Here is a 26,290-nt window from a genome sequence, read left to right as displayed (position 1 = left end):
TAGAGTGCGCTTGTTATGATAATCTCTAATGTATTAGAGTGCACTTGTTATGATAATCTCTAATGTATTAGAGTGCACGTATTATGATAATCTCTAATGTATTAGAGTTCACTTGTTATGATAATCTCTAATGTATTAGAGTGCGCGTATTATAATAATCTCTAATGTATTAGAGTGCGCTTGTTATGATAATCTCTAATGTATTAGAGTGCACTTGTTATGATAATCTCTAATGTATTAGAGTGCACTTGTTATGATAATCTCTAATGTATTAGAGTGCACTTGTTATGATAATCTCTAATGTATTACATGCACTTGTTATGATAATCTCTAACGTATTAGAGTGCACGTATTATGATAATCTCTAATGTATTAGAGTGCACTTGTTATGATAATCTCTAATGTATTAGAGTGCACTTGTTATGATAATCTCTAATGTATTAGAGTGCACGTATTATGATAATCTCTAATGTATTAGAGTGTGCTTATTATGATAATCTCTAATGTATTAGAGTGCACTTGTTATGATTATCTCTAATGTATTAGAGTGCGCTTGTTATGATAATCTCTAATGTATTACAGTGCGCATATTATGTTTAGTGCGCATATTATGTTTATCTCTAATGTATTAGAGTGCGTTTATTATGATAATCTCTAATGTATTAGAGTGCACTTGTTATGATAATCTCTGATGTATTAGAGTGCACTTGTTATGATAATCTCTAATCTATTAGAGTGCACGTATTATGATAATCTCTAATGTATTAGATTGCACTTGTTATGATAATCTCTAATGTATTAGAGTGCACTTGTTATGATAATCTCTAATGTATTAGAGTGCACGTATTATGATAATCTCTAATGTATTAGAGTGTGCTTATTATGATAATCTCTAATGTATTAGAGTGCACTTGTTATGATAATCTCTAATGTATTAGAGTGTGCTTGTTATGATAATCTCTAATGTATTAGAGTGCACTTGTTATGATAATCTCTAATGTATAGAGTGCACTTATTATGATAATCTCTAATGTATTAGAGTGCACTTGTTATGATAATCTCTAATGTATTAGAGTGTGCTTGTTATGAAAATCTCTAATGTATTAGAGTGCGCATATTATGTTTATCTCTAATGTATTAGAGTGCGCTGATTATGATAATATCTAATGTATTAGAGTGCACTTATTATGATAATATCTAATGTATTAGAGTGCGCGTATTATGATAATCTCTAATGTGCTAATTGCTCCCTGAAGAGTGATAAATACGATACAATTGACACAGAAGACGAGTTGTACACATGGTGCTGACTTAATCTGATGATGTCAGTATCCACAATATGTTCTGAAAGCACCACAGTGGATAGATGGCCAAAAGCACGGTGGATGTGAAATTACAGTTTAATAAATTAAAATACTGGACCTTTTTTAACATTGCTAGCCCTCCTCAATCATCCATTCACTCTACATTTCCAGCAGCATATGTGTATTCATCATATCAAGCTTCACAGAAGCCTGTAAAATACACATATAATTAAAAAAATACTTACAATACAGGCCAGGAGATGAGCAACAGGCATCTTTTCATAATCTAATATGGAGAGACCTGTCAATAAAATCAAGCTGACAAGGAAAATGGTGTGCACTCAGGTCAGGGACAAGGAGGTGCTGGTAAACTGACCGTGAGGTCAAGTCAATCATTCAAAAAAGATTACCGCACACTCAAGACTGGTAAGATGCAAAAGGTGTATGCCAATTTTATTGAAGAAAACAAAACAAAAAAGAAGTGGTTGCCACATTCATATTCATTTGAAATAGACAAAAACCCGACGTTTCGACGCTCCCGGGTCTTACTCATGGGGTTACTCAAGTCCTTTGACATAGATGCATAATAGTGGCAGTGGTAGGGGGTGTACGCCCGATCCCTTGTTAAGGCACAACCTTATAATAAAGCCAGTCCGGACTTTCCGGGTCTCCCCCCAGGACATTGCAGCAAGACGCGGGATGCGCCGCTAATCCTCCCAGGGACGCTTTTTAGACCCACTAGGTGTCTAACGGCCCTCACCACCCAGATTCTGTGCTCCCGGGACACTTCTGCCCGGACTGGCTTTATTATAAGGTTGTGCCTTAACAAGGGATCGGGCGTACACCCCCTACCACTGCCACTATTATGCATCTATGTCAAAGGACTTGAGTAACCCCATGAGTAAGACCCGCGAGGGTCGAAACGTCGGGTTTTTGTCTATTTCAAATGAATATGAATGTGGCAACCACTTCTTTTTTGTTTTGTTTTCTTCAATAAAATTCGCATACACCTTTTGCATCTTACCAGTCTTGAGTGTGCGGTAATCTTTTTTGAATAATAAAATCAAGGTGGGCAGAGAGAAGAGCTGCTTGGGGCTCTCTGCTCATCGTGTATTTGACTGCAGCAAGTACCGCTGCGCAGTGAGGAACAATGGAGGAGCAATGTTTTAGTCATTGTGAATGCATTCTGTAGATTGGAGATAAACGTTGACCTGCTATGTACAAAAAATGTATTTATTTCCGACGAAAAAGAATGTATAATTCCCTTGTGTTTTGCCAGACAACTAATTATACAGTTGTATTTCAGTTGCCAAACGTGTCCTCTATGTATCCTGCTGAGCACAAAGGAGGTCATTATTGTAGAGCACTTTATTCGTAAAACTACATTTCCCCCCCAAAGTGTGAAAATCTAAATCTTCTAAGACAGCTTTATTTTATTTTTTTCCAAGACTACCTTTAAAGGAGAGAGAAAAACATTACAGTCAGCCTGGGGCATGTGAACCCAAGAAGAGGAATCTGCCACTTTAAATTATAAAGACAATTAAACATAACTTAACCTTGTTTCCTTCCTACATTTTAGCAGCTTGTATCACATTTACCGAACACAGCTGATAAAGTTATATTACTGCAATGCGTAACAAACGGTAAGTCACGTCCCGGTGCATGACGGCAGCGCCATATTGTCTCCTCATTATATGTATGTGACATTCATGGCCTTGCACAACCCCCTGCCAAAAAGCATGTCTATGGTTCCCAAAGCAGAGATTAAAGTAGAAAATTGGTAACGGCATGATGTAAGACTGTGTCATGAATATTATGTGGGTCTACAATGCAGCAATACACATCCCTGGTTATTTCTTTCTTGTAAAGTAAATTTTTGATGAGAGGGGGTCCGATCTCTGAGACCCATACTGATTCTGAGACAGACAAGATTTCACTGCTGGATGGTTCTCCCAGGAAACTGCTTATGGCCCCATTAAATTGATAGATCTGTAACACAGCCATGGGCAGGAGACAGCCCCACTTGTCTACATTGCTGTCAAACTCGGAGAAAGTCTCAATAAGGAACATGGGCCCACTTAGTTCTTGTTACTTGTCTTTACCATTTTTAATGCTCATTTAAAAGTAAATAATAATAGTACATGTGAATAACACAGGGTACTTAGTTAACGCTGTTTTGATTAAAAAAAAAAAAGCATAAAAGCCATCCCGCCACGACAAGGTACACCCAACTGGGATGGTCCTATCCTGTCTCTAGTATTAAAAGATCACCTTGTGTCAGCCGACCTCAAGAGCAGGACATGGACCCAGATCAAAGTATTGTTAAGTCACCTATGTTATTCACATGTACTATTACTATTTACTAATTTACTTGCTGTAGGGTATTTGCTCATCTTGAGTTTTGTCTATGAAATGGCCACAGTGTGAACATGCTCTTAGACACTGCACATATACCTTCTTATGCGCCTGCCCATTTCTTTGGTTTTGCTGTAGTTTCTTGTACTTTATACAAGCAGGGGTATGGCTCCCATTTTTGAGCGAGGCGTTTCATCTATATAGCTTCCCAGGCGCGCGTCTCGGAACAGTCAGACCCCGATCCTGCTCTGCTCTGATCTACATTGAGGTTGGCCGACACAAGGCGAGGTTTTAGGAGACCCATGGTCAGTCCCAACATTGCTGTCCATACATTGTGAAATTCACCCATGTTTATCTTAGGTTGCGTATTCCTGACAACTAGTCTGTCCTATCACACTCATATTGGGTATGTACTGGCAGGAGACCAACAGCTGAAAATGAGAACAAAAGGCTGGCAGCACCAACGCCGTTCACCGTTCCCACCTATATTCTAGATAAATTACCTCATTTTAGAATTTTGTTTTGTCATCCCAATACAGTTTTGTAATGTTGGTCTATCTTTTGTAATGTACCAATTAAAACAGACCAAGAAAAAAACATGACTCAGTACCTTCAATGAACCTATTGACAAGTATGTCAAGGTTGTCCTCTCCAGTGACAGACTGGATTTGCTGGAAAGCTTGTTCAAAGGTCTCAATGGTGTCCTCGGTTGGATCTTTCTTTTTTCTTTCTTGCTCTTCTTTTTCTATATTATAAGTAATCGATAACACACTTAGTTGATAAATATTCTAAAAAAAAGATAAGTCCATGGATTCGTCTCATCGTTGACTGAACATAGAGTTATGATGAGAACTTCAGCCATCGGCACCATAAACCAGGATAAATGCTATTCACATGTGCATCTAACAATATACCGTAATACTTCACACTCGGTTTGCCTTGATTATTAATATACTATACTTAAATAGTCTAAAAGAACAGCAAATCTGTATAGAATCAAGTCTTTGCTTAACGCATCGTGCCATGAACTTGCCACGAACAGCCGTGTCCCAACTAATAAAGCAAGTTGTAGTATGACCATTCTCCGCCAGGTCAATAAGTGAGGAGACATGTCCGTGCTTCTGTTATACTTCACTATCAGCAAACAGGCTCTTCTCCATTAAAAGAATGTAAGTGAATTACCATTAGGGGTTTTTACAAGTACCTCTCCTGCGGCGAGCGTCAAGCACTTCTTCACTGATTGAGCGTTCCTGAGTCTTAGCTCCCATAAACTCCTTCAGCCTGCGATCGTGATCAATAACACGTTGAAGCTCCTTAATCTCTGCCGTGTGCTGGTTCAGATCCTTTTCAGCTTTTTCCTTCATCTGCAGCATTTTGGTCTGGGCTTCATCCCTTCACAACAAATATTAGGTGAAAAGGACATAACTTTACTTATTTTAACCCAAGAGCAACCATGTCAAGTACATTGACAGTATGCGGTCATGGCAAGTGTATGAAGCGAGGTCAGGAACTAAGCTAGCACCATACCAGGCAGATGCCAGCTGTCTTACACAGCCAGCATCTGCCTGTATCATTAGTGCCAAGGTAAGCTGTTCCCGCTACATTTTAACTATTCAAATGACGTTTTCGATATCCAACAGCGGAAGTTCAATTTGGTGCCACCGCATCTGTAAAAGCCCGATCTCTCAAGGAATAAAATTACCTTACTATTAATATGTTAAAACAGTCAAAGCACAAAAACAACAATTTCAATTTAAAAAAAAAAATAGTGTTGATTTTTTCTCACCTATATTTATACTGTTATTTAATATCTACCACATAAGGAATGCTGTAAAAGGAAAGCACAATAAAACATGGCAGAATTGCGTTTTTCTTTTTTTTTTTTTACCATTTTATCACACTTGCATTTTTTTCCCATTTTTTAGCACATTATATGGTAAATTTATAATAATTAATAATAATTGTATTTTATATAGAGCCAACCTATTCCGCAGCACAATTAAGCGGGGGACATAAGTTAAAGGTGTCATTCAAATCTACTTGTCCAGCAAATATGTATGGCTATGCTGGTAGACAAATAATAAAAGTTACAAGGGGGGGTAAAAAAGGGGAAGAAAGGGAGTAAATAAGCGGAAGAAGGGGAGTAAAAAAGAGGAAGAAGGGGAGTAAAAAAGAGGCAGAAGGGGAGTTGGAAGAAGAAGGGGAGTAAAAAAAGGGAAAGAGGGGGAGTAAAAGAGGGGAAGAAGGGGAGTAAGAAGAAGGGCACAAAGGGGAGTGAAGAAGGGGAGTAAAAAAGGGGAAGAAAGGGAGTAAGAACAAGGTGAAGAAGGGAAGTAAAAAATGAGAAAAAGGGGAGTAAGAAGAAGGGGAATAAAAATTGAAAGCTCAAAAATTGCAAAGTTCCTGGTCATAAAGGGGTTGAGAAAGGATTGTGAAAGTACAGCAAAATGTCATCAGGTGAAGGCAATCAGCATCAGCGACCTCTTTCCATAAAATAGCAGCGTGTCATAGGTAGGCTAAAATGAATGTTTCTTTTTGGTTCAATTTTGCACATTTTGACCAACTTTTGATTAGTGATAGAATAGCGGTAGAATATATCGATTTAGCAGAATTCAGCTCCCTCTTCATGCAGCAATGATGGTTCTAATGTAGATTTCGACTTAAATAAGCACAATGTGCTTCCTAATACATTGGGAAAATAAATAAGAAAGATTCATACTTCTGGTGGCCGTGTACAGTACCTTGCATCATACGCCGCAGATGACTCATCAATCACAAAACCAATTTCCTTTCGGGTCTGAAGCAGTTCCTAAGAAGAATAAACGACAAATAAGTGTTACACTGCACAGATCTAATCGGTTGTCTTCGGTATTATCCTAATTCTGTCAATTAGCATTTTCTGGAGGACAGGCAGCTTTTCACGCTAGCACTTGAGCTTTTATCTTGTTCAGTTTTTGTGCTTACCTTTTCAAGTCTTTTATAAAGTTGGTCAAAACGAGACCGTTCAATTCTCAATATGTCAATCTCTTCTCTCATCTTGGAATTTTTCGACAGCTGCAAATTAAATTTAGTCGAAGCCTAGAAAGTAGAAAGAAAAAAAATCAAGAGAATGAAAAATGCTGGGCAAATAATATATAGTATCTAGACATGTCAAAACGGTCATTAATATCCACAGTCACACATTGAAAGACTGCCATTACAGATGAGAGAGAGAGAATCCGAGTAGAACTGTCTTCTACTCAAATTGGGCAAAAATTCACATTTGCCAAAATACAGATTTTTTTTGGTAATTTCTTTCCTCGCGGAACCAGCAAAATTGCTGCTGCTGGCCCCCATTTCTCTGAACTGTATAGGTTGAAAATAAGAAAAATCCTTCTTCTCAACTCATCCCTCACCTCTCCGACCTCTCAACTCCTAACCGTCATCTGTCTGGACCTCACCACATCTTCCGACCACCATCACTTGTGCTGAAATCCCCAGGTCTCTCAGCTAGGGTAGGACTTCCAGGTCTGGAGGCTTGGGGTGGTTCTGTGCCTGCAAGTCTAAGGTCACAGTGGAAATCATGTCGTCATGATGTCATGATGTTTTTCTCATTTGTGAAGGACCCTCCAGGCCTCAGCAAAGTCAAAAGTCCCAGACTAACATGAGAGACCTGGGGTTTTCAGCGTGAGGAGCAGTAATTAGAAGATGCGGCGAAGACATTACTGAACGAAGGGGCCGAAGAGGAGAGAGGTAAGGTGAGTAGAAGGATTTTTTAAAATTTTTACATCTTACATTATGCCCTGTGATCTGGAGAGACCCCAGAGATTAATAAGGGGCGATTAAAAATCGAATTTCCCAGAAAAATCTGTACGAACAGGTAAATACAAGATTTCCCTGATCCGCTCATACCTAGTTGTCACACATTTGGCCTTTTTGACACAAGCTCTGTTCACAGATGATCTTTTAGCATAGCTCAAAGACCTTGCATAAGTAAGCCAGCCTCATCAGGTCCAAGATATCTATTTAAAAATGTGAGCAGTTGTGAAATCTTGTGACAGATCAGCTTTAACCTTAATCAGCTTTAATTCTCTCAAGGGGAGGTCGGGGGGGGTATGTGTTTGTCCCTCACTCTCTTCCAAGAGCCATAACTTTTTTTATTTTTCTGTGCACATTGATGTATGGAGACTTGTTGAGCTGTCATTTTGGCTGACACGCTTCATCCTTCCATATAATGTATTGAAAAAAATCAACCAGATCTCACACTTTGCACTGATGAAGGGCAGTACCCTGAAACACTGTGTCTGCAAAGTGAGATTCTGGCTTGGCTTTTAGCCTAAGACTTGATAATGGGTCAATAATGACCTTTAGGATCGCTAATACTAATATGTGGTGCTAGAGTTCTAGTCCGCTTTCTCTCTGAAGAAGCATTTTGTGTTAGGGCTAGCGGAACGCACCAAATAATAAGATAGGTAGAATAAGGTGCGTTTGCAGCCCGGGGTCCACCGTGCAGAGATGGAATCTGCTGCCAAGTAATGACGGACTATATGGCGGAACAATGTGAATACACACGGGTTAACTTCACCCTGTGTGAAGGAAGCAGACCCTGTTAAGTCACAGGGCCGCAGTACCGCACACAAGAGCGCAAGCAAGGAGTCTCCGAGCTCAGTCCAAAGACTTGGGATCGGAGTCTGTGAAGACTACTTGCGGTCGACACCGCAACTGGGGTGTCAGCATAACCAAAACAATAACAAAGGAATGCACGAGAGTGCGTGCGGTGCCGCACTGGCGGACGCCACTAACCACCCAGGCTTGGGTCAGGAAAGCGCTGTGAAAGCGCACGGCGCCGCACTGGCGGACACAGCAACTAGACGTTGTATTAGTGTGTAACGTGCTGTTGGATAAGTCGGGCGCTAGATAGCAAACATACACCTTCCGCGAACAGTCATCCAATAGGTAGGGTTATTTTAAGAGCGACTTTCACTCACAACACACACACGTTTACAAATGTACACTAGCGCATGGCCGTGCGGCCATGCGAGCCTTAAATAGCTACAGCACGTACAGGACCCTTCAAAGAAGGACCAATGGAATTGCTGCAGTACCAGAGCATGTGACCCTAGATCTCCACTGAGAGATCTTGCCCTGGGCATGCTCAGTGTGTGCAAAGTAGGACTTAGCCCCAGAAGCGTCTGCTCGCCACTGCCCAGCACTGGCTTCAATGGCAGAAGCTGGAAAAGCAGCAGTAACTGTTATGTTTGCTAATGACAGGTGTTATGAAGGCAATCCAGAAACACAGTGTGCTTAGCGATCAGAGCGCACACAGTGATCTGACAAATACCCAAAAATACAAGAACGAGCTCTGAGACGTGGAAACTCTGTAGACTGCACACCTGATCCTATCCTAAACACAACTAAAAGCGGCTGTGGATTGCGCCTAACAACTACCTAGGCAACTCGGCACAGCCTAAGAAACTAGCTAGCCCGAAGATAGAAAAATAGGCCTGACTTGCCCCAGAGAAATTCCCCAAAGGAAAAGGCAGCCCCCCATATATAATGACTGTGAGTAAGATGAAAAGACAAAACGTAGGGATGAAATAGATTCAGCAAAGTGGGGCCCGATATTCTAGGACAGAGCGAGGACAGTAAAGCGAACTTTGCAGTCTACAAAAAACCCTAAAGCAAAACCACGCAAAGGGGGTAAAAAAACCCACCGTGCCGAACTAACGGCACGGCGGTACACCCTTTGCGTCTCAGAGCTTCCAGCAAAACAAAAGACAAGCTGGACAGAAAAAAAGCAACAAAAAAGCAAAAAGCACTTAGCTATACAGAGCAGCAGGTCACAGGAACAATCAGGAGAAGCTCAGATCCAACACTGAAACATTGACAAGGAGCAAGGATAGCAGCATCAGGCGGAGTTAAGTAATGAAGCAGTTAACGAGCTCACCAGAACACCTGAGGGAGGAAGCTCAGAAGCTGCAGTACCACTTGTGACCACAGGAGTGAATTCAGTCACAGAATTCACAACAGTACCCCCCCCCAGGCCGACCAGGATGAGCCGCATGAAAGGCACGAACAAGATCGGAAGCATGAACATCAGAGGCAAAAACCCAGGAATTATCTTCCTGAGCATAACCCTTCCATTTAACCAGATACTGGAGTTTCTGTCTAGAAACACGAGAATCCAAAATCTTCTCCACAATATACTCCAATTCCCCCTCCACCAAAACCGGGGCAGGAGGCTCAACAGATGGAACCATAGGTGCCACGTATCTCCGCAACAACGACCTATGGAATACATTATGTATGGAAAAGGAGTCTGGGAGGGTCAAACGAAAAGACACAGGATTGAGAACCTCAGAAATCCTATACGGACCAATAAAACGAGGTTTAAATTTAGGAGAGGAAACCTTCATAGTAATATGACGAGAAGATAACCAAACCAGATCCCCAACACGAAGTCGGGGACCCACACGGCGTCTGCGATTAGCGAAAAGTTGAGCTTTCTCCTGGGACAAAATCAAATTGTCCACTACCTGAGTCCAGATCTGCTGCAACCTATCCACCACAGAATCCACACCAGGACAGTCCGAAGACTCAACCTGTCCTGAAGAGAAACGAGGATGGAACCCAGAATTGCAAAAAAATGGAGAAACCAAGGTAGCCGAGCTGGCCCGATTATTAAGGGCGAACTCAGCCAACGGCAAAAAGGACACCCAATCATCCTGGTCTGCAGAAACAAAACATCTCAGATATGTTTCCAAGGTCTGATTGGTTCGTTCGGTCTGGCCATTAGTCTGAGGATGGAAAGCCGAGGAAAAGGATAGGTCAATGCCCATCCTACCACAAAAGGCTCGCCAAAACCTTGAAACAAACTGGGAACCTCTGTCAGAAACAATATTCTCAGGAATGCCATGCAACCGAACCACATGCTGAAAGAACAAAGGTACCAAATCAGAGGAGGAAGGCAATTTAGCCAAGGGCACCAGATGGACCATTTTAGAAAAGCGATCACAGACCACCCAAATGACTGACATCTTTTGAGAAACGGGAAGGTCAGAAATGAAATCCATCGAAATATGTGTCCAAGGCCTCTTTGGGACCGGCAAGGGCAAAAGCAACCCACTGGCACGAGAACAGCAGGGCTTAGCCCTAGCACAAATCCCACAGGACTGCACAAAAGTACGTACATCCCGTGACAGAGATGGCCACCAGAAGGATCTAGCCACTAACTCTCTGGTACCAAAGATTCCAGGATGACCAGCCAACACCGAACAATGAAGTTCAGAGATAAGTTTATTAGTCCACCTATCAGGGACGAACAGTTTCTCTGCTGGACAACGATCAGGTTTATTCGCCTGAAATTTTTGCAGCACCCGCCGCAAATCAGGGGAGATGGCAGACACAATGACTCCTTCCTTGAGGATACCCGCTGGCTCAGATAAACCCGGAGAGTCGGCCACAAAACTCCTAGACAGAGCATCCGCCTTCACATTTTTAGAGCCCGGAAGGTACGAAATCACAAAGTCGAAGCGGGCAAAAAATAACGACCAACGGGCCTGTCTAGGATTCAAGCGCTTGGCAGACTCGAGATAAGTCAAGTTCTTATGATCAGTCAATACCACCACGCGATGCTTAGCTCCTTCAAGCCAATGACGCCACTCCTCGAATGCCCACTTCATGGCCAGCAACTCTCGATTGCCCACATCATAATTACGCTCAGCGGGCGAAAACTTCCTGGAAAAGAAAGCACATGGTTTCATCACTGAGCAATCAGAACCTCTCTGTGACAAAACCGCCCCTGCTCCAATCTCAGAAGCATCAACCTCGACCTGGAACGGAAGAGAAACATCTGGCTGACACAACACAGGGGCAGAACAAAAATGACGCTTCAACTCCTGAAAAGCTTCCACAGCAGCAGAAGACCAATTAACCAAATCAGCACCCTTCTTGGTCAAATCGGTCAATGGTTTGGCAATGCTAGAAAAATTACAGATGAAGCGACGATAAAAATTAGCAAAGCCCAGGAACTTTTGCAGACTTTTCAGAGATGTCGGCTGAATCCAATCCTGGATGGCTTGGACCTTAACTGGATCCATCTCGATAGTAGAAGGGGTAAAGATGAACCCCAAAAATGAAACTTTCTGCACACCGAAGAGACACTTTGATCCCTTCACAAACAAAGAGTTAGCACGCAGGACCTGAAAAACCATTCTGACCTGCTTCACATGAGACTCCCAATCATCTGAGAAGATCAAAATGTCATCCAAGTAAACAATCAGGAATTTATCCAGATACTCACGGAAGATGTCATGCATAAAAGACTGAAACACAGATGGAGCATTGGCAAGTCCGAACGTCATCACTAGATACTCAAAATGACCCTCAGGCGTATTGAATGCAGTTTTCCATTCATCTCCTTGCCTGATTCTCACCAGATTATACGCACCACGAAGATCTATCTTAGTGAACCAACTAGCCCCCTTAATCCGAGCAAACAAGTCAGATAACAATGGCAAGGGATACTGAAATTTAACAGTGATCTTATTAAGAAGGCGGTAATCAATACACGGTCTCAGCGAACCATCCTTCTTGGCTACAAAGAAGAACCCTGCTCCCAGTGGTGATGACGATGGGCGAATATGTCCCTTCTCCAGGGATTCCTTCACATAACTGCGCATAGCGGCGTGTTCGGGCACGGATAAATTAAATAATCGACCTTTAGGGAATTTACTACCAGGAATCAAATTGATAGCACAATCACAATCCCTATGCGGAGGTAGAGCATCGGACTTGGGCTCTTCAAATACATCCTGATAATCAGACAAGAACTCTGGGACCTCAGAAGGGGTGGATGACGAAATCGACAAAAATGGAACATCACCATGTACCCCCTGACAACCCCAGCTGGATACGGACATGGAATTCCAATCCAATACTGGATTATGGGTTTGTAGCCATGGCAACCCCAACACGACCACATCATGCAGATTATGCAACACCAGAAATCGAATAACTTCCTGATGTGCAGGAGCCATGCACATGGTCAGCTGGGCCCAGTATTGAGGTTTATTCTTGGCCAAAGGTGTAGCATCAATTCCTCTCAATGGAATAGGACACCGCAAAGGCTCCAAGAAAAACCCACAACGTTTAGCATAATCCAAATCCATCAGATTCAGGGCAGCGCCCGAATCCACAAACGCCATGACAGAAAACGACGACAAAGAGCATATCAAGGTAATGGACAGAAGGAATTTGGACTGTACAGTACCAATGACGGCAGACCTAGCGGACCGCTTAGTGCGCTTAGGACAATCAGAAATAGCATGAGTGGAATCACCACAGTAGAAACACAGACCATTCAGACGTCTGTATTCCTGCCGTTCAACTCTAGTCATAGTCCTATCGCACTGCATAGGCTCAGGTTTAACCTCAGGCAGTACCGCCAAATGGTGCACAGATTTACGCTCGCGCAAGCGTCGACCGATCTGAATGGCCAAAGACAAAGACTCATTCAAACCAGCAGGCATAGGAAATCCCACCATGACATCCTTAAGAGCCTCAGAGAGACCCTTTCTGAACAAAGCTGCCAGCGCAGATTCATTCCACTGAGTGAGTACTGACCATTTCCTAAATTTCTGACAATATACTTCTATATCATCCTGACCCTGGCACAAAGCCAGCAAATTTTTCTCAGCCTGATCCACTGAATTAGGCTCATCGTACAGCAATCCGAGCGCCAGGAAAAACGCATCGACACTACTCAATGCAGGGTCTCCTGGCGCAAGAGAAAATGCCCAGTCTTGAGGGTCGCCGCGCAAAAAAGAAATAATAATCAAAACCTGTTGAATAGGATTACCAGAAGAATGAGGTTTCAAGGCCAGAAATAGCTTACAATTATTTTTGAAACTTAGAAACTTAGTTCTATCTCCAAAAAACAAATCAGGAATAGGAATTCTTGGTTCTAACATAGATTTCTGATCAATAGTATCTTGAATTTTTTGTACATTTATAACGAGATTATCCATTGAAGAGCACAGACCCTGAATATCCATGTCCACACCTGTGTCCAGAATCACCCAAATGTCTAGGGGAAAAAAAAAAAAATGAACACAGAGCAGGAAAAAAAAAAAAAATGATGTCAGAACTTTTTCTTTCCCTCTATTGAGAATCATTAGTTGGGCTCCTTGTACTGTTATGTTTGCTAATGACAGGTGTTATGAAGGCAATCCAGAAACACAGTGTGCTTAGCGATCAGAGAGCACACAGTGATCTGACAAATACCCAAAAATACAAGAACGAGCTCTGAGACGTGGAAACTCTGTAGACTGCACACCTGATCCTATCCTAAACACAACTAAAAGCTGCTGTGGATTGCGCCTAACAACTACCTAGGCAACTCGGCACAGCCTAAGAAACTAGCTAGCCTGAAGATAGAAAAATAGGCCTGACTTGCCCCAGAGAAATTCCCCAAAGGAAAAGGCAGCCCCCCACATATAATGACTGTGAGTAAGATGAAAAGACAAAACGTAGGGATGAAATAGATTCAGCAAAGTGGGGCCCGATATTCTAGGACAGAGCGAGGACAGTAAAGCGAACTTTGCAGTCTACAAAAAACCCTAAAGCAAAACCACGCAAAGGGGGTAAAAAAACCCACCGTGCCGAACTAACGGCACGGCGGTACACCCTTTGCGTCTCAGAGCTTCCAGCAAAACAAAAGACAAGCTGGACAGAAAAAAAGCAACAAAAAAGCAAAAAGCACTTAGCTATACAGAGCAGCAGGTCACAGGAACAATCAGGAGAAGCTCAGATCCAACACTGAAACATTGACAAGGAGCAAGGATAGCAGCATCAGGCGGAGTTAAGTAATGAAGCAGTTAACGAGCTCACCAGAACACCTGAGGGAGGAAGCTCAGAAGCTGCAGTACCACTTGTGACCACAGGAGTGAATTCAGTCACAGAATTCACAACAAGTAACCCTATGCACAGAGTAAGACTGAGCAAGACGCTGGGACCGACATCTGCGCTGAGCAGACTCCACTGCGGCTGGAGAAGAATGGGAGACCGCAGCAGAGATGGTTCAAGATTCCCCCTGTGCAGAGGTGGGAACTCGACACCTAACATTGCCCCCCCCTCCTTGGACCTGGCTACGCTCAAAGGCAGCAATGAGCTGTGGAGCTCGAATGTGTTCAGCAGGCTCCCAGGACCTGTCCTCTGGGCCATAACCCTTCCAATCCACCAAATAGAATTTTTTGCCACGTACCACCTTGCACCCCAAAATAGCGTTCACCTCGTAATCGTCCGTAGACGAACCTGATGTCCCGGCAGATGACTCGGAAAACCAGGACATGTATACGGGTTTCAAGAGGAACACATGAAAGGTGTCGGTGATACCCAGGCGTGGAGGAAGGGCCAGACGGTAGACCACAGGGTTAACCTGTTTGAGGACCTTGAAGGGACCCAAGTAGCGAAGTGCAAACTTAGTGGACTTAACACGCAGCCTGATGTTATGGGCGGAGAGCCACACTAAGTCGCCAGGAGCAAAGGTCGGAGCGGGGCGCCTATGAGCATCGGCGGAGGACCTCATTCTCTCCTTGGAGGCCCAAATGGCATCCTGAGTGCGGTCCCAAATGGGCATGGGCACAGGGAAACGCGGATGCTGGCCGTAATTTAGGAGGAATGGAGTCTGACCGGTGGAGTCGGCTACGGCGTTGTTAAGCACAAACTCTGCCCACGGTAGCAAGGATGCCCAGTCATCCTGCCTGGCAGAAACAAAATGTCGCAAATATGTGACCAGGGTCTGGTTGGCCCTCTCTACCAACCCATTCGTCTCGGGATGACATGCCGAAGAGAGATTCAACTCAATACTGAGTAGACGAAAAAGCTCTCTCCAGAATCGAGACGCAAACTGGGGACCCCAGTCACTAACAATTTTGTCTGGCATACCGTTTAGGCGAAAGATATGCTTGATGAACAACACAGCCAGAGCCCGTGCAGAAGGTAGCCATGGAAGAGGCACCAAGTGCACCATTTTGGAAAAATGGTCGGTGATCACCCAGATAATGGTGCAGTTACAAGTCTTGGGTAAGCCCACCACAAAATCCATCCCGACCATTTCCCAGGGCATGTCCACCACCGGCATGGGGTAAAGCAACCCAGCTGGCTGTTGCCGAGGAGACTTGTTCTTGGCGCAGGAAACACATGCCCTAGCATAGTCTGCGACGTCACGAGCCATATGCGGCCACCAGTACGTCCTCGCCAAGAGCTCAGATGTCCTCTTGGTCCCAAAGTGTCCACCCACCATGGACGAGTGAGCCCAAGAGAGAACCTCCGGTCGCAAATTAGATGGAACGAAAGTCTTGCCTGGGGGCATGGACTCTAGCGAAACCGGAGCCACCGTTCTCAGGCTCTCTGAAGGGATGATAAGCTGAGGCCCCTCCTCCTCCTCCACAGATGACACAACGGAGTGAGCGAGAGCGTCGGCCCGAATGTTCTTCTCCCCAGAAAGAAAATGGAGGGTGAAATGAAAGCGGGAGAGGAACAAGGACCATCTGGCCTGGCGAGAATTTAACCGCTGGGCTGTCTGCAGGTACACCAAATTTTTGTGATCTGTGAAGACTTGGAAGGGAAAACGAGCTCCCTCCAAGAGATGTCTCCACTCCGAGAAAGCCAACTTCATGGCTAGCAACTCCCTGTCCCCGATGGAATAATTCCTCTCTGCTGGTGAGAAGGTCTTAGAAAAGAAGAAGCAAGGATGCTTCCGACCTTGAGCATCCTTTGGAAGAGGACTGCTCCAGCACCAACAGATGAGGCATCCACCTCCATGATAAATGGCTTATCTACATTGGGGCGATGTAGGATGGGAGCGCTAGCGAAGTGTGACTTTATGGAGTTAAAGGCCTTGGAGGCCTCCACAGACCACAATTTGGGATTTGCCCCCTTCTTGTTGAGGGCAACCAAGGGAGCTACCAAAGTTGAGAAGTGCGGAATGAACTGGCGATAATAGTTTATGAACCCCATAAAGCGCTGCACCGCTTTAAGAGAATGGGGTTCCTGCCAGTCCATCACAGCCTGTAGTTTGGCAGGATCCATAGCCAATCCCTGGGCGGAGATGATATAGCCCAGGAATGTTAAGGACTCCTGCTCAAACATACACTTCTCCAACTTGGCGTAGAGGGAGTTTGCCCGTAGGAGGTCGAAGACTTTGCAAACATCTCTCCGGTGGCAGTCAATATCTGGAGAGTAGATGAGAATATCATCCAGATAGACTACGACTGAGGTGGAGAGCATATCCCGGAAGATGTCGTTGACAAAGTCTTGGAAAACGGCTGGGGTATTACAGAGCCCGAAGGGCATCACCAGATATTCATAGTGCCCATCCCTGGTGTTAAAAGCCGTCTTCCATTCGTCCCCCTCACGGATGCGAATCAGGTTGTAAGCACCCCGCAGATCTAATTTAGTAAATACCCTTGCTCCTCGAAGCCTATCAAAGAATACAGATATCAAGGGCAAAGGATACTTATTCTTAACGGTGATGGCGTTAAGACCCCTGTAGTCTATGCATGGACGCAATTCCCAATTTTTCTTCTGTACAAAGAAGAACCCTGCCCCAGCAGGTGACACTGACTTCCTAATGAATCCTCTTGCCATATTTTCCTGGATGTACTGTGACATTGCCTCCATCTCCGGGAGAGATAACGGATAAACTCGACCCCGGGGAGGCTCCGCACCAGGCAAGAGATCAATAGGACAGTCATAGGGGCGATGGGACGGAAGGGTCTCCGCCGCCTTTTTGGAGAACACGTCTGCATAAGACCAATATTGCTTGGAGAGGGAGGATAGATCTGTGGGTACCTCTGTAGTAGCAACCTGAATGCACTCCCTCTGACACCTATCCCCACAAGATTCACCCCATCCCAGAATTCTGCCTGAGGACCACTCGATATGAGGAGAGTGGTACTGCAGCCAAGGTATTCCCAACAGGACCTCATCAATTCCCTCGACGAGCAGAGATATAATCTCCTGATGGGATGGCGACATGGACAGAGTAAAAGGGATGGTCTGGTGTGTTATCCGTGAGGGCACTGTCGACCCATTCACCACTCATACCGTTATTGGTTGAGCTAGCATAACCAGGGGTATTGCGTGACGTTGGGCGAAGGCAGAAGACATAAAATTGCCCTCCGCCCCAGAATCCACGCAGAGCTCTACCGAGTGAGTGAATGAGCCTATTGTTATTGTCCCCTTAGAGGACAATTTGGAGGCAAACGTCGCCGTGTCTAGTGTACCTCCACTTACTACCACTAGACGCTGACGTTTCCTCAACCACTGGGAACATCTGGTGGCAAGATGTCCTGACTACTGGCAAACATGACAAACCTGGAGTGCACGAGCGGTCCGGGACTTAGATCCCGCTCGTGACACTTCCATGGCCTCATGTGACTCAGGAGCCTGGACTGGAGATTCCAAAGGTTTGGCGAAGGTGGGAGCCAGCCGAAACCTCTGCCTACACTGGGCTCGCTCTAACCTCCGCTCGTGAAAACGGAGGTCAATACGAGTGGACACAGCTATTAACTCCTCCAGTGTGGCGGGAATTTCCCTAGTGGCCAGGGCGTCTTTCACGTGGTCAGCCAGCCCCCTCCAAAATATCGGAATTAGGGCTTTATCCGACCACTCCAGCTCAGATGCTAGGGTGCGGAAGTGGATGGCAAAATGGCTGACAAAGGACGAGCCCTGAGTCAATGCCAACAGTTGGAGCGCCTTATCATGGGTGACACGAGGTCCTAAAAAGACCTGTTTCAGAGTGCTCAGGAAAAACGGAGCACTCTGCACCACATGATCGCCATGCTCCCACAGCGGCGTAGCCCACTCTAACGCCCTGTCCGACAGGAGAGAAACTATAAACCCCACCTTTGCCCGCTCTGTAGGGAAACGAGAGGCCAGAAGCTCGAGATGTATAGAGCACTGACTCACGAAACCCCTACAGGACTTAAGGTACCTTCACACATAACGATATTGTTAACGATATCGTTGCTTTTTGTGACGTAGCAACGATATCGTTAATGAAATCGTTATGTGTGACAGCGACCAACGATCAGGCCCCTGCTGGGAGATCGTTGGTCGCTGAACAAAGTCCAGAACTTTATTTCGTCGCTGGATCTCCCATGGACATCGCTGGATCGGCGTGTGTGACACCGATCCAGCGATGTCTTCACTGGTAACCAGGGTAAACATCGGGTAACTAAGCGCGGGCCGCGCTTAGTAACCCGATGTTTACCCTGGTTACCATCCTAAAAGTAAAAAAAACAAACACTACATACTTACCTAACGCTGTCTGTCCCCCGGCGCTGTGCTCTGCACTCCTCCTGTACTGGCTGTGAGCGTCGGTCAGCCGGAAAGCAGAGCGGTGACGTCACCGCTCTGCTTTCCGGCCGCTGTGCTCACACAGACAGTACAGGAGGAGTGCAGAGCACAGCGCCGGGGGACAGACAGCGTTAGGTAAGTATGTACTGTTTGTTTTTTTTACTTTTAGGATGGTAACCAGGGTAAACATCGGGTTACTAAGCGCGGCCCTGCGCTTAGTTACCCGATGTTTACCCTGGTTACCGGCATCGTTGGTCGCTGGAGAGCGGTCTGTGTGACAGCTCTCCAGTTACCAAACAGCGACGCTGCAGCGATCCGGATCGTTGTCGGTATCGCTGCAGCGTCGCTTAATGTGAAGGGGCCTTTACTATCACCAGAAAATTTTTCTGGCAGCGGGAGGCGAGATAGAGTCGAGATAGAGTGGACAAGGATGCTGCAGCCATGCCAGCAGCTTGAACAGCAACTGTGGTTAAATCCACAGCTGAGGTTGTGCGCTCGAGAGCCGCCAACCTACCCTCCAGCTGCTGGATGTACCGCAAGGATTGCTGTTTGTCCGTCATTACTAGCCAGACCCTGGTGCAAGTGTAATGTTAGGGCTAGCGGAACGCACCAAATAATAAGTTAGGTAGAATAAGGTGCGTTCGCAGCCCGGGGTCCACCGTGCAGAGATGGAACCTGCTGCCAAGTAATGACGGACTATATGGTGGTACAATGTGAATACACACGGGTTAACTTCACCCTGTGTGAAGGAAGCGAACCCTATTAAGTCACAGGGCCACGGTACCGCACACAAGCAAGGAGTCTCCGAGCTCAGTCCAAAGACTTGGGATCTGAGTCTGTGAAGACTACTTGCGGTCAACACCGCAACTGGGGTGTCAGCATAACCAAAACAATAACAAAGGAATGCACGAGAGTGCATGCGGTGCCGCACTGGCGGACGCCACTAACCACCCAGGCTTGGGTCAGGAAAGCGCTGTGAAAGCGCACGGCGCCGCACTGGCGGACACAGCAACTAGACGCTGCATGGTGTGTAACGTGCTGTTGGATAAGTCGGGCGCTAGATAGCAAACATACACCTTCCGCGAACAGTCATCCAATAGGGAGGGTTATTTAAAGAGCGACTTTCACTCACAACACACACACGTTTACAAATGTACACTAGCGCATGGCCGTGCGGCCATGCTAGCCTTAAATAGCTGCAGCACGTACAGGACCCTTCAAAGAAGGACCAATGGAATTGCTGCAGTACCAGAGCATGTGACCCTAGATCTCCACTGAGAGATCTTGCCCTGGGCATGCTCAGTGTGCAAAGCAGAACTTAGTCCTAATACCTGCAGGACCTTCCGTGAGAAGGACCAATGGAAGTTACTGCAGTACCTGAGCATGTGACCCTAGATCTCCACTGAGAGATCTTGCCCTGGGCATGCTCAGTGTGTGCAAAGTAGGACTTAGCCCCAGAAGTGTCTGCTTGCCGCTGCCCAGCACTGGCTTCAGTGGCAGAAGCTGGAAAAGCAGCAGTAACCCTATGCACAGAGTGAGACTGAGCAAGACGCTGGGACTGACATCTGCGCTGAGCAGACTCCACTGTGGCTGGAGAAGAATGGGAGACCGCAGCAGAAATGATTCGAGATTCCCACTGTGCAGAAGCGGGAACTCGACATCTAACAGTTTTGCATAGAAATGATTTGGCAACATGATTCTGAAGATCAGTTTCATTATGGTGAAACTAAACTTATATTTATATACTGTATAGGTGCTGAAGAAAAATTGTAAAATTTGGGAAAAAAAAGTGGTTTATTTTCTGAAACTTGTAATGTTTTCATCTTTTTCAACAGTGGGAGCTGTGTGAGGACTTGTTTATATCACGGCAGTTTTTTGTTTGTACCATTCAATTTTGAGGTACATACGATGTTTGCATCACCTGTTATTGCATTTTTCCTCTTTTTTTTCAGTTTTTTTTTGTATAGATTTGCAGCAGCTAAAAAAGCTCTGCAATTCTGGCATTTCCTTGTTCTTTGCTTTATGCCATTCATTGTACAGGTTCAAACATGTTAGATTTTGATAGACCTGACTTTCAGAAATATGACGATACCAAAAATGTTATTTTGAGATTGAGAAAAAGGGAAGACTAGAACCTGTGATGGCTTCATCATTTGTTCCATATACTGAGCTAACATTCTACTTTCTGGACATATCGAAAATTATGGCCTACCATGAAGTCCAGCCTGTGGCTGGGCTTCACAAGAGCACCAAGATGGCAGTCATGGGGGCCTTTAGCAGGCACAACTCATAGGCAGCCCCCGATCATGTGAAATAGGCATGCAGGACCTAACAGTATGTCGGTGGCTCCTAGTCACCCCAAATCTCCACCTAATGGACTCATTTGTGTGATTTGGATGGTGAATGGCACTCCGTGGACTGCAGCCCAGGCAGAATTTTCAGGTTTTGAGTCGAGAGACCTTACAAACATGAAATAAGACATCTCCGGCATGGCCTGTGTATATTACAAAGCTGGGAAGTTTTGGTTGCAAGCATCCCAAATAAGGTAGACGCTAATTATGCTCAGTTTGGCTGTGATCAAATCTATATTCAAAGCAATATAATTATCTCATGAATCATTAGCTTGAAGTGTCAAAAATATGATGCAAGTAATTATTCTCCAAAAACGGATGGCATTTTTCAGTCTCAGGGAAATATTTATACTTCTCAGCTTGCGCTTATTGCACATGTTATGAAGTCTGTAATTACTGCATAGTAATTTTGTACTTTCTGTATCTTTTACATTAACGGTAGAAATTAATGGTTTTCTTCTGCTGTGGCAGGTGGATATTCAGAAACACTGTAAAGCAGGTGGCTCTGCGTGTCAGATCCGTCACACCCAGCTTCTCTCCAAGGTTTATGCTGTGATCCTTAATGGCTCGATTCGAACATTATCAGACTTTTAACGCAACACACAAACATTTTTTTTTTGCATTTAAAGGGCAGCGTAGGCCAATGTTAAAGGACAATGTAGAAGTATGCCTGTTTTATGCCATTTCTGTGTTTTCTGTCTTTATTGCTATTTCTCCACTGACATGGTTCCCCTAATGCAAGTTACAGTTCCCATGATGCCACCGAAGGAGATTTCATCACATTGCTTTTACTCCTACATAATGGCAGCCAGTTATTGATCAGTTGTACTGCTATCCCCTGATGTATACAGATGATTTCTCAGTGTATCCTATGTGGTGTATACAGCAATGTCACTGTCTCCTATGTGATATGTACAGCAGTTTCAGTGTATCCTATGTGATGTATACAACAGTCACAGTGCCTCCTATGTGATATATACAGCAGCCTCAGTGTATCCTATGTGGTATGTTTACAGCAGTATCAGTGTCTCCTATGTGATGTATACAGCAGCCTCAGTGTATCCTATATGGTGTATACAGCAATGTCACTGTCTCCTATGTGATATATACAGCAGTTTTAGTGTATCCTATGTGATGTATACAACAGTCACAGTGCCTCCTATGTGATATATACAGCAGCCTCAGTGTATCCTATGTGGTATGTTTACAGCAGTCTCAGTGTCTCCTATGTGATATATACAGCAGCCATAGTGTATCCTATGTGGTATGTTTACAACAGTCTCAGTGTCTCCTATGTGATGTATACAGCAGCCTCAGTGTATCCTATGTGGTGTATTTACAGCAGTCTCAGTGTCTCCTATGTGATGTATACAGCAGCCTCAGTGTATATATACTATGTGATGTATTTACAGCAGTATCAGTGTCTCCTATGTGATGTATACAGCACAATGTCAGTGCATCCTATGTGGTGTACATAGCATAATCTGAGTGTATACTATGTGATGTATAAAGCAGAATATCAGTGCATTCTATATGGTGTATATATCAAAATCTCAGTATATCTTATGTAATTTACACTAACAGTCTGATTGTATCCTATGTGATGTATACAACAAAATCTCAAATAAGCAATGTTGTGCCCAAACTTTTGCTTTGGACCATTTTCCCTTTTGCAATTTTTAAACTGTAAAAGCTAAAAAATATATATTTGCCTAAAATACAAAGGAAATGTATCATCTTGAACTGTAGACCTTTCAGAGATCATTTCATCTTTAACTTGCTTAACTGTTCATAATAACAATAATTTTGACCAAATAATGAATACCATTTTTCACATTTCTCTGTTTTAATATAATATTTAACATTTTCTCTAGTTTATCTCTCATATGACACACTCCAGCATGATCCTTCTATAGAGTCTCAGAATATTCTCCAAAGACTACTTTTTTAATTTCTGAACATACAAAGTTTAACTTGATGATAGGCTTGATGGTTTTCAACAGTCTGTACTCTTTTTCTCTAATGTGTATAGTTTTTCATTTCATTTGATAACCGATGCACTCATTTATTACAGGGTTGTCTTATTACTGTTTTATGTGTTCCACAGTGTACAGTATATACTGAAACTTCTGGAGTATCATCAAAATAATGTTGTGCGGACTCTTTAATACACTTCTGAGCATCATCAAGGGATAACAGCTCCTGCCTTAACATGGTTGTCTATTCTTCATTCTTCAGGAGCACACAGCTTCCCTGCTTGCTGCAGGCATGGTGTGCTTCTGATGTTTGACAGTATGCACCAGCAGCATGGTTGCACCACTGGTCTGATTTGTGATAAAGTGATATTGATTCACATCATGGCATTTTCTAGTCAAAAATTCCAAAGCTGTATTCATGTAAATCAAAATGTGTACCTACTTGAATAATTAAAGCTTTGCAATTTTTAATTGGAATATGCTGTGAAGCGAATCAGTATTACTCAATTAACCCTGCTGTTGTCTTCGGTCTGGGGAGACCAATTTTGAACTTTGGTATTTTTTGGGGTGTTCAAGATGCGGTTCTGAAACTTGTGGTTGATTGACTTAAATGAGGATGGGTCGGGCAGCCACGGGTTTCAGAGCCGCATCTTGAATATTTTAAAGAATATTGAAGTTCAAGGTCGGTCGTTTTTGACCGAAGACAACAGCAGGGTTAAGATATGTTTGTTCAGTGAACTCCCTCTAGATCCATGCCCAGGCATACCAGGCTCAGCCACCACTCTGTGTATAGATTGCAGTGGATGTAACCACGCCCCTGGGACTGACTAACAGCCTGCACTAATGCTGTCAGTCAGTGCTGGGGCCACAGTTACAGCCATTGTTCTCCGTACACAAATCGGTGAATGAGCCCACGCCAGCGCCACCCCTATGACTTGAAGCTGAGCGTTGTTGGGAGGAATAGAGTTCTTTTCCTCTTGGCAGCGGTGCTCTGAGTGCGTGCACCGGGCAGGTTCAGAACGCTATTAAGCTGCAGATTAATCCCATATCTGCAAGTTAAAAGCATTTTTTAACGTGACAAATTCCCTTTAAACTATAGAATTGAAAATGTCTCCTTTATTTAAAACAGAGATTTTTAATATGAGGTAAAATAAAAAAAAAAATGCTTATTTGGTTCTTGCTTGTCCCACAATTGCAACTCATTACCTGTCCACAGGATATGTCATAAGTGCCTGATTAGTTTAAATTTGGGAAAAAAGCGTGGACTTATTCTGCGCTGCTGAATAACTGAAGATCCGGGTATATTATATAAAATGTGGTATTTCCTGATGAAGAAGTCTCAGTACTTTGAAACACATTGAATAAAACCACATTTTATATAATATACCTGGATCTTCAATTATTCAACAGCACAGAATAAGTCCACATTATTTTCCAAATTTCTATGTGTATGGCGGCCGTTACTGGACCTCTGGATCTGCTGCAGCGAATATCTCCTATAAGCTTAATTTATAGCTCCATCTGGTGAGTAAAATTTGATTGCATTAAACCAGTTGTATCTTGGATAAGACGCTATTTGCGCTATTTTCTCCAGCAGCACCGATTTGATTAGTTTGAATGACGCAGCTCTCAGGCTACCAATCCATTTACTATCTATGGGACTGTGTGACGGTGAGGGGTGTGGACCCGCTGTGCCACTGGTCGGGCTTACCCTGGAAGGGCGTAACTAAGTGACTTCACTAGAACCTCTGATGGTGAATATAGGCTCAGGCCATTAAGGTAGTCACCAGTTGACACTCTATGGCAGTCTCTGGACCTGCAACAGCTGACCAATGGGTCAAAGGCAAAATACGAGGCACAGAAGGAGAAGATAGAGATGTGGTCTGAAAGTCAGAAGTGAGGGTGGGAAGCACAGATTCAAAATACGAAGCTGGGGTCAGGAGCAGAGAGCAGACAAAACTAATAAATACGCCAGGTCAGTTACAGAAGAGTCTCAGCAATAAAGCACCTTGACAGTGAACTAGTGACCAATTGCAACTACGAGCTTAATTCAGGCATGGTGTGGCGAGAGGAGCTGTCTAATATATCCACTGTTGTCAAAGGGGTAAGCCAGGGAAGCAAAACTCTGCAAGACAAAGTCTTGCTGCGTGGAGACTCTACAGCAACAAGAGGATGTAACAGTGCTGGATGTGTTGCCTAAGGCAGCTCAGTGAGATAGCTTGACACTGGGAGGAGCAGAGCGGTGCACGCAGTGAGTAGGACAGCGCTTACAAACCGTACAAGTCATCAGCATGACAGACTGATGGAGGTAGCTAAAAACTACTACTTTAAATCTCCTTTGACAGCTAGAATGTGTCTATGGGTACTATTTCACTATTCGAGGAGTTATGTAACTAAACTGTATTCATCTACTGGATGCAGCATGCATTATACATTCGTGCTGAATGTGTCCAGAACAAGGGCAAAGTGAATGTATTAAACTTTTTTTGTAACACAATGTATTGTGAAAAGTAAAAAAGAAGGTGCTCTCTTTTTTTGGAGTTTTTCACCTAACAGCACATATCAGGAAAATTCTGACCTTTTAAATTCATGTCAAGTTTAGAAGTTTGAAATCTGCATCTACAGTAGTGTTAAAGTCTCTGGCCATATTAAGATGGATTGTGGCATTATTTCTCATGATTTTAATTATCATTCTGGAGAACTTCAGCTGACCTTTGTTTGGGGCAAAAACGTTAACAAGCGAATAAGCTTGACTGTCAATAACACATTTAAGAAGGAAAAATCTACCCTGTGGATCTAGGAGACGATCTTGACAAGTAAACTGAAATACCTGCTTGGAGGCAATCACCACTTACGCCTTTCCTACTCCTCCAGTTGCATAATAAATATTGCCTGTGAGTAAATCTAAAATTGTCTTTTTTTCAAGAGGTGAGTTTTCTAACTGAAGGCTAAATGAAAGCCT

At 44.0% G+C, this 26,290-nt stretch overlaps 1 protein-coding gene across 2 annotated transcripts in view; it reads right to left on the bottom strand.

Annotated features, from left to right (window-relative positions):
• Positions 1-26,290, bottom strand: part of ODAD1 (outer dynein arm docking complex subunit 1) — a 172,532-nt gene that overhangs the window by 94,599 nt on the left and 51,643 nt on the right. For both annotated transcript variants that reach the window (XM_069740710.1, XM_069740709.1), the window contains exons 6-9: positions 6,624-6,737; positions 6,401-6,468; positions 4,864-5,051; positions 4,270-4,404 (exon numbers count right to left, since the gene is read on the bottom strand). In XM_069740710.1, coding sequence (XP_069596811.1) covers positions 4,270-4,404; positions 4,864-5,051; positions 6,401-6,468; positions 6,624-6,737 — 505 coding nt within the window. The remainder of the gene's footprint in view (positions 1-4,269; positions 4,405-4,863; positions 5,052-6,400; positions 6,469-6,623; positions 6,738-26,290) is intronic.

Source organism: Ranitomeya imitator, chromosome 10 (assembly GCF_032444005.1).
Source record: "Ranitomeya imitator isolate aRanImi1 chromosome 10, aRanImi1.pri, whole genome shotgun sequence".
Taxonomy (NCBI): domain Eukaryota; kingdom Metazoa; phylum Chordata; class Amphibia; order Anura; family Dendrobatidae; genus Ranitomeya; species Ranitomeya imitator.
The sequence above is the reverse complement of the archived record's forward strand: the minus strand, read 5'-3'. Positions and strand labels throughout refer to the sequence as shown.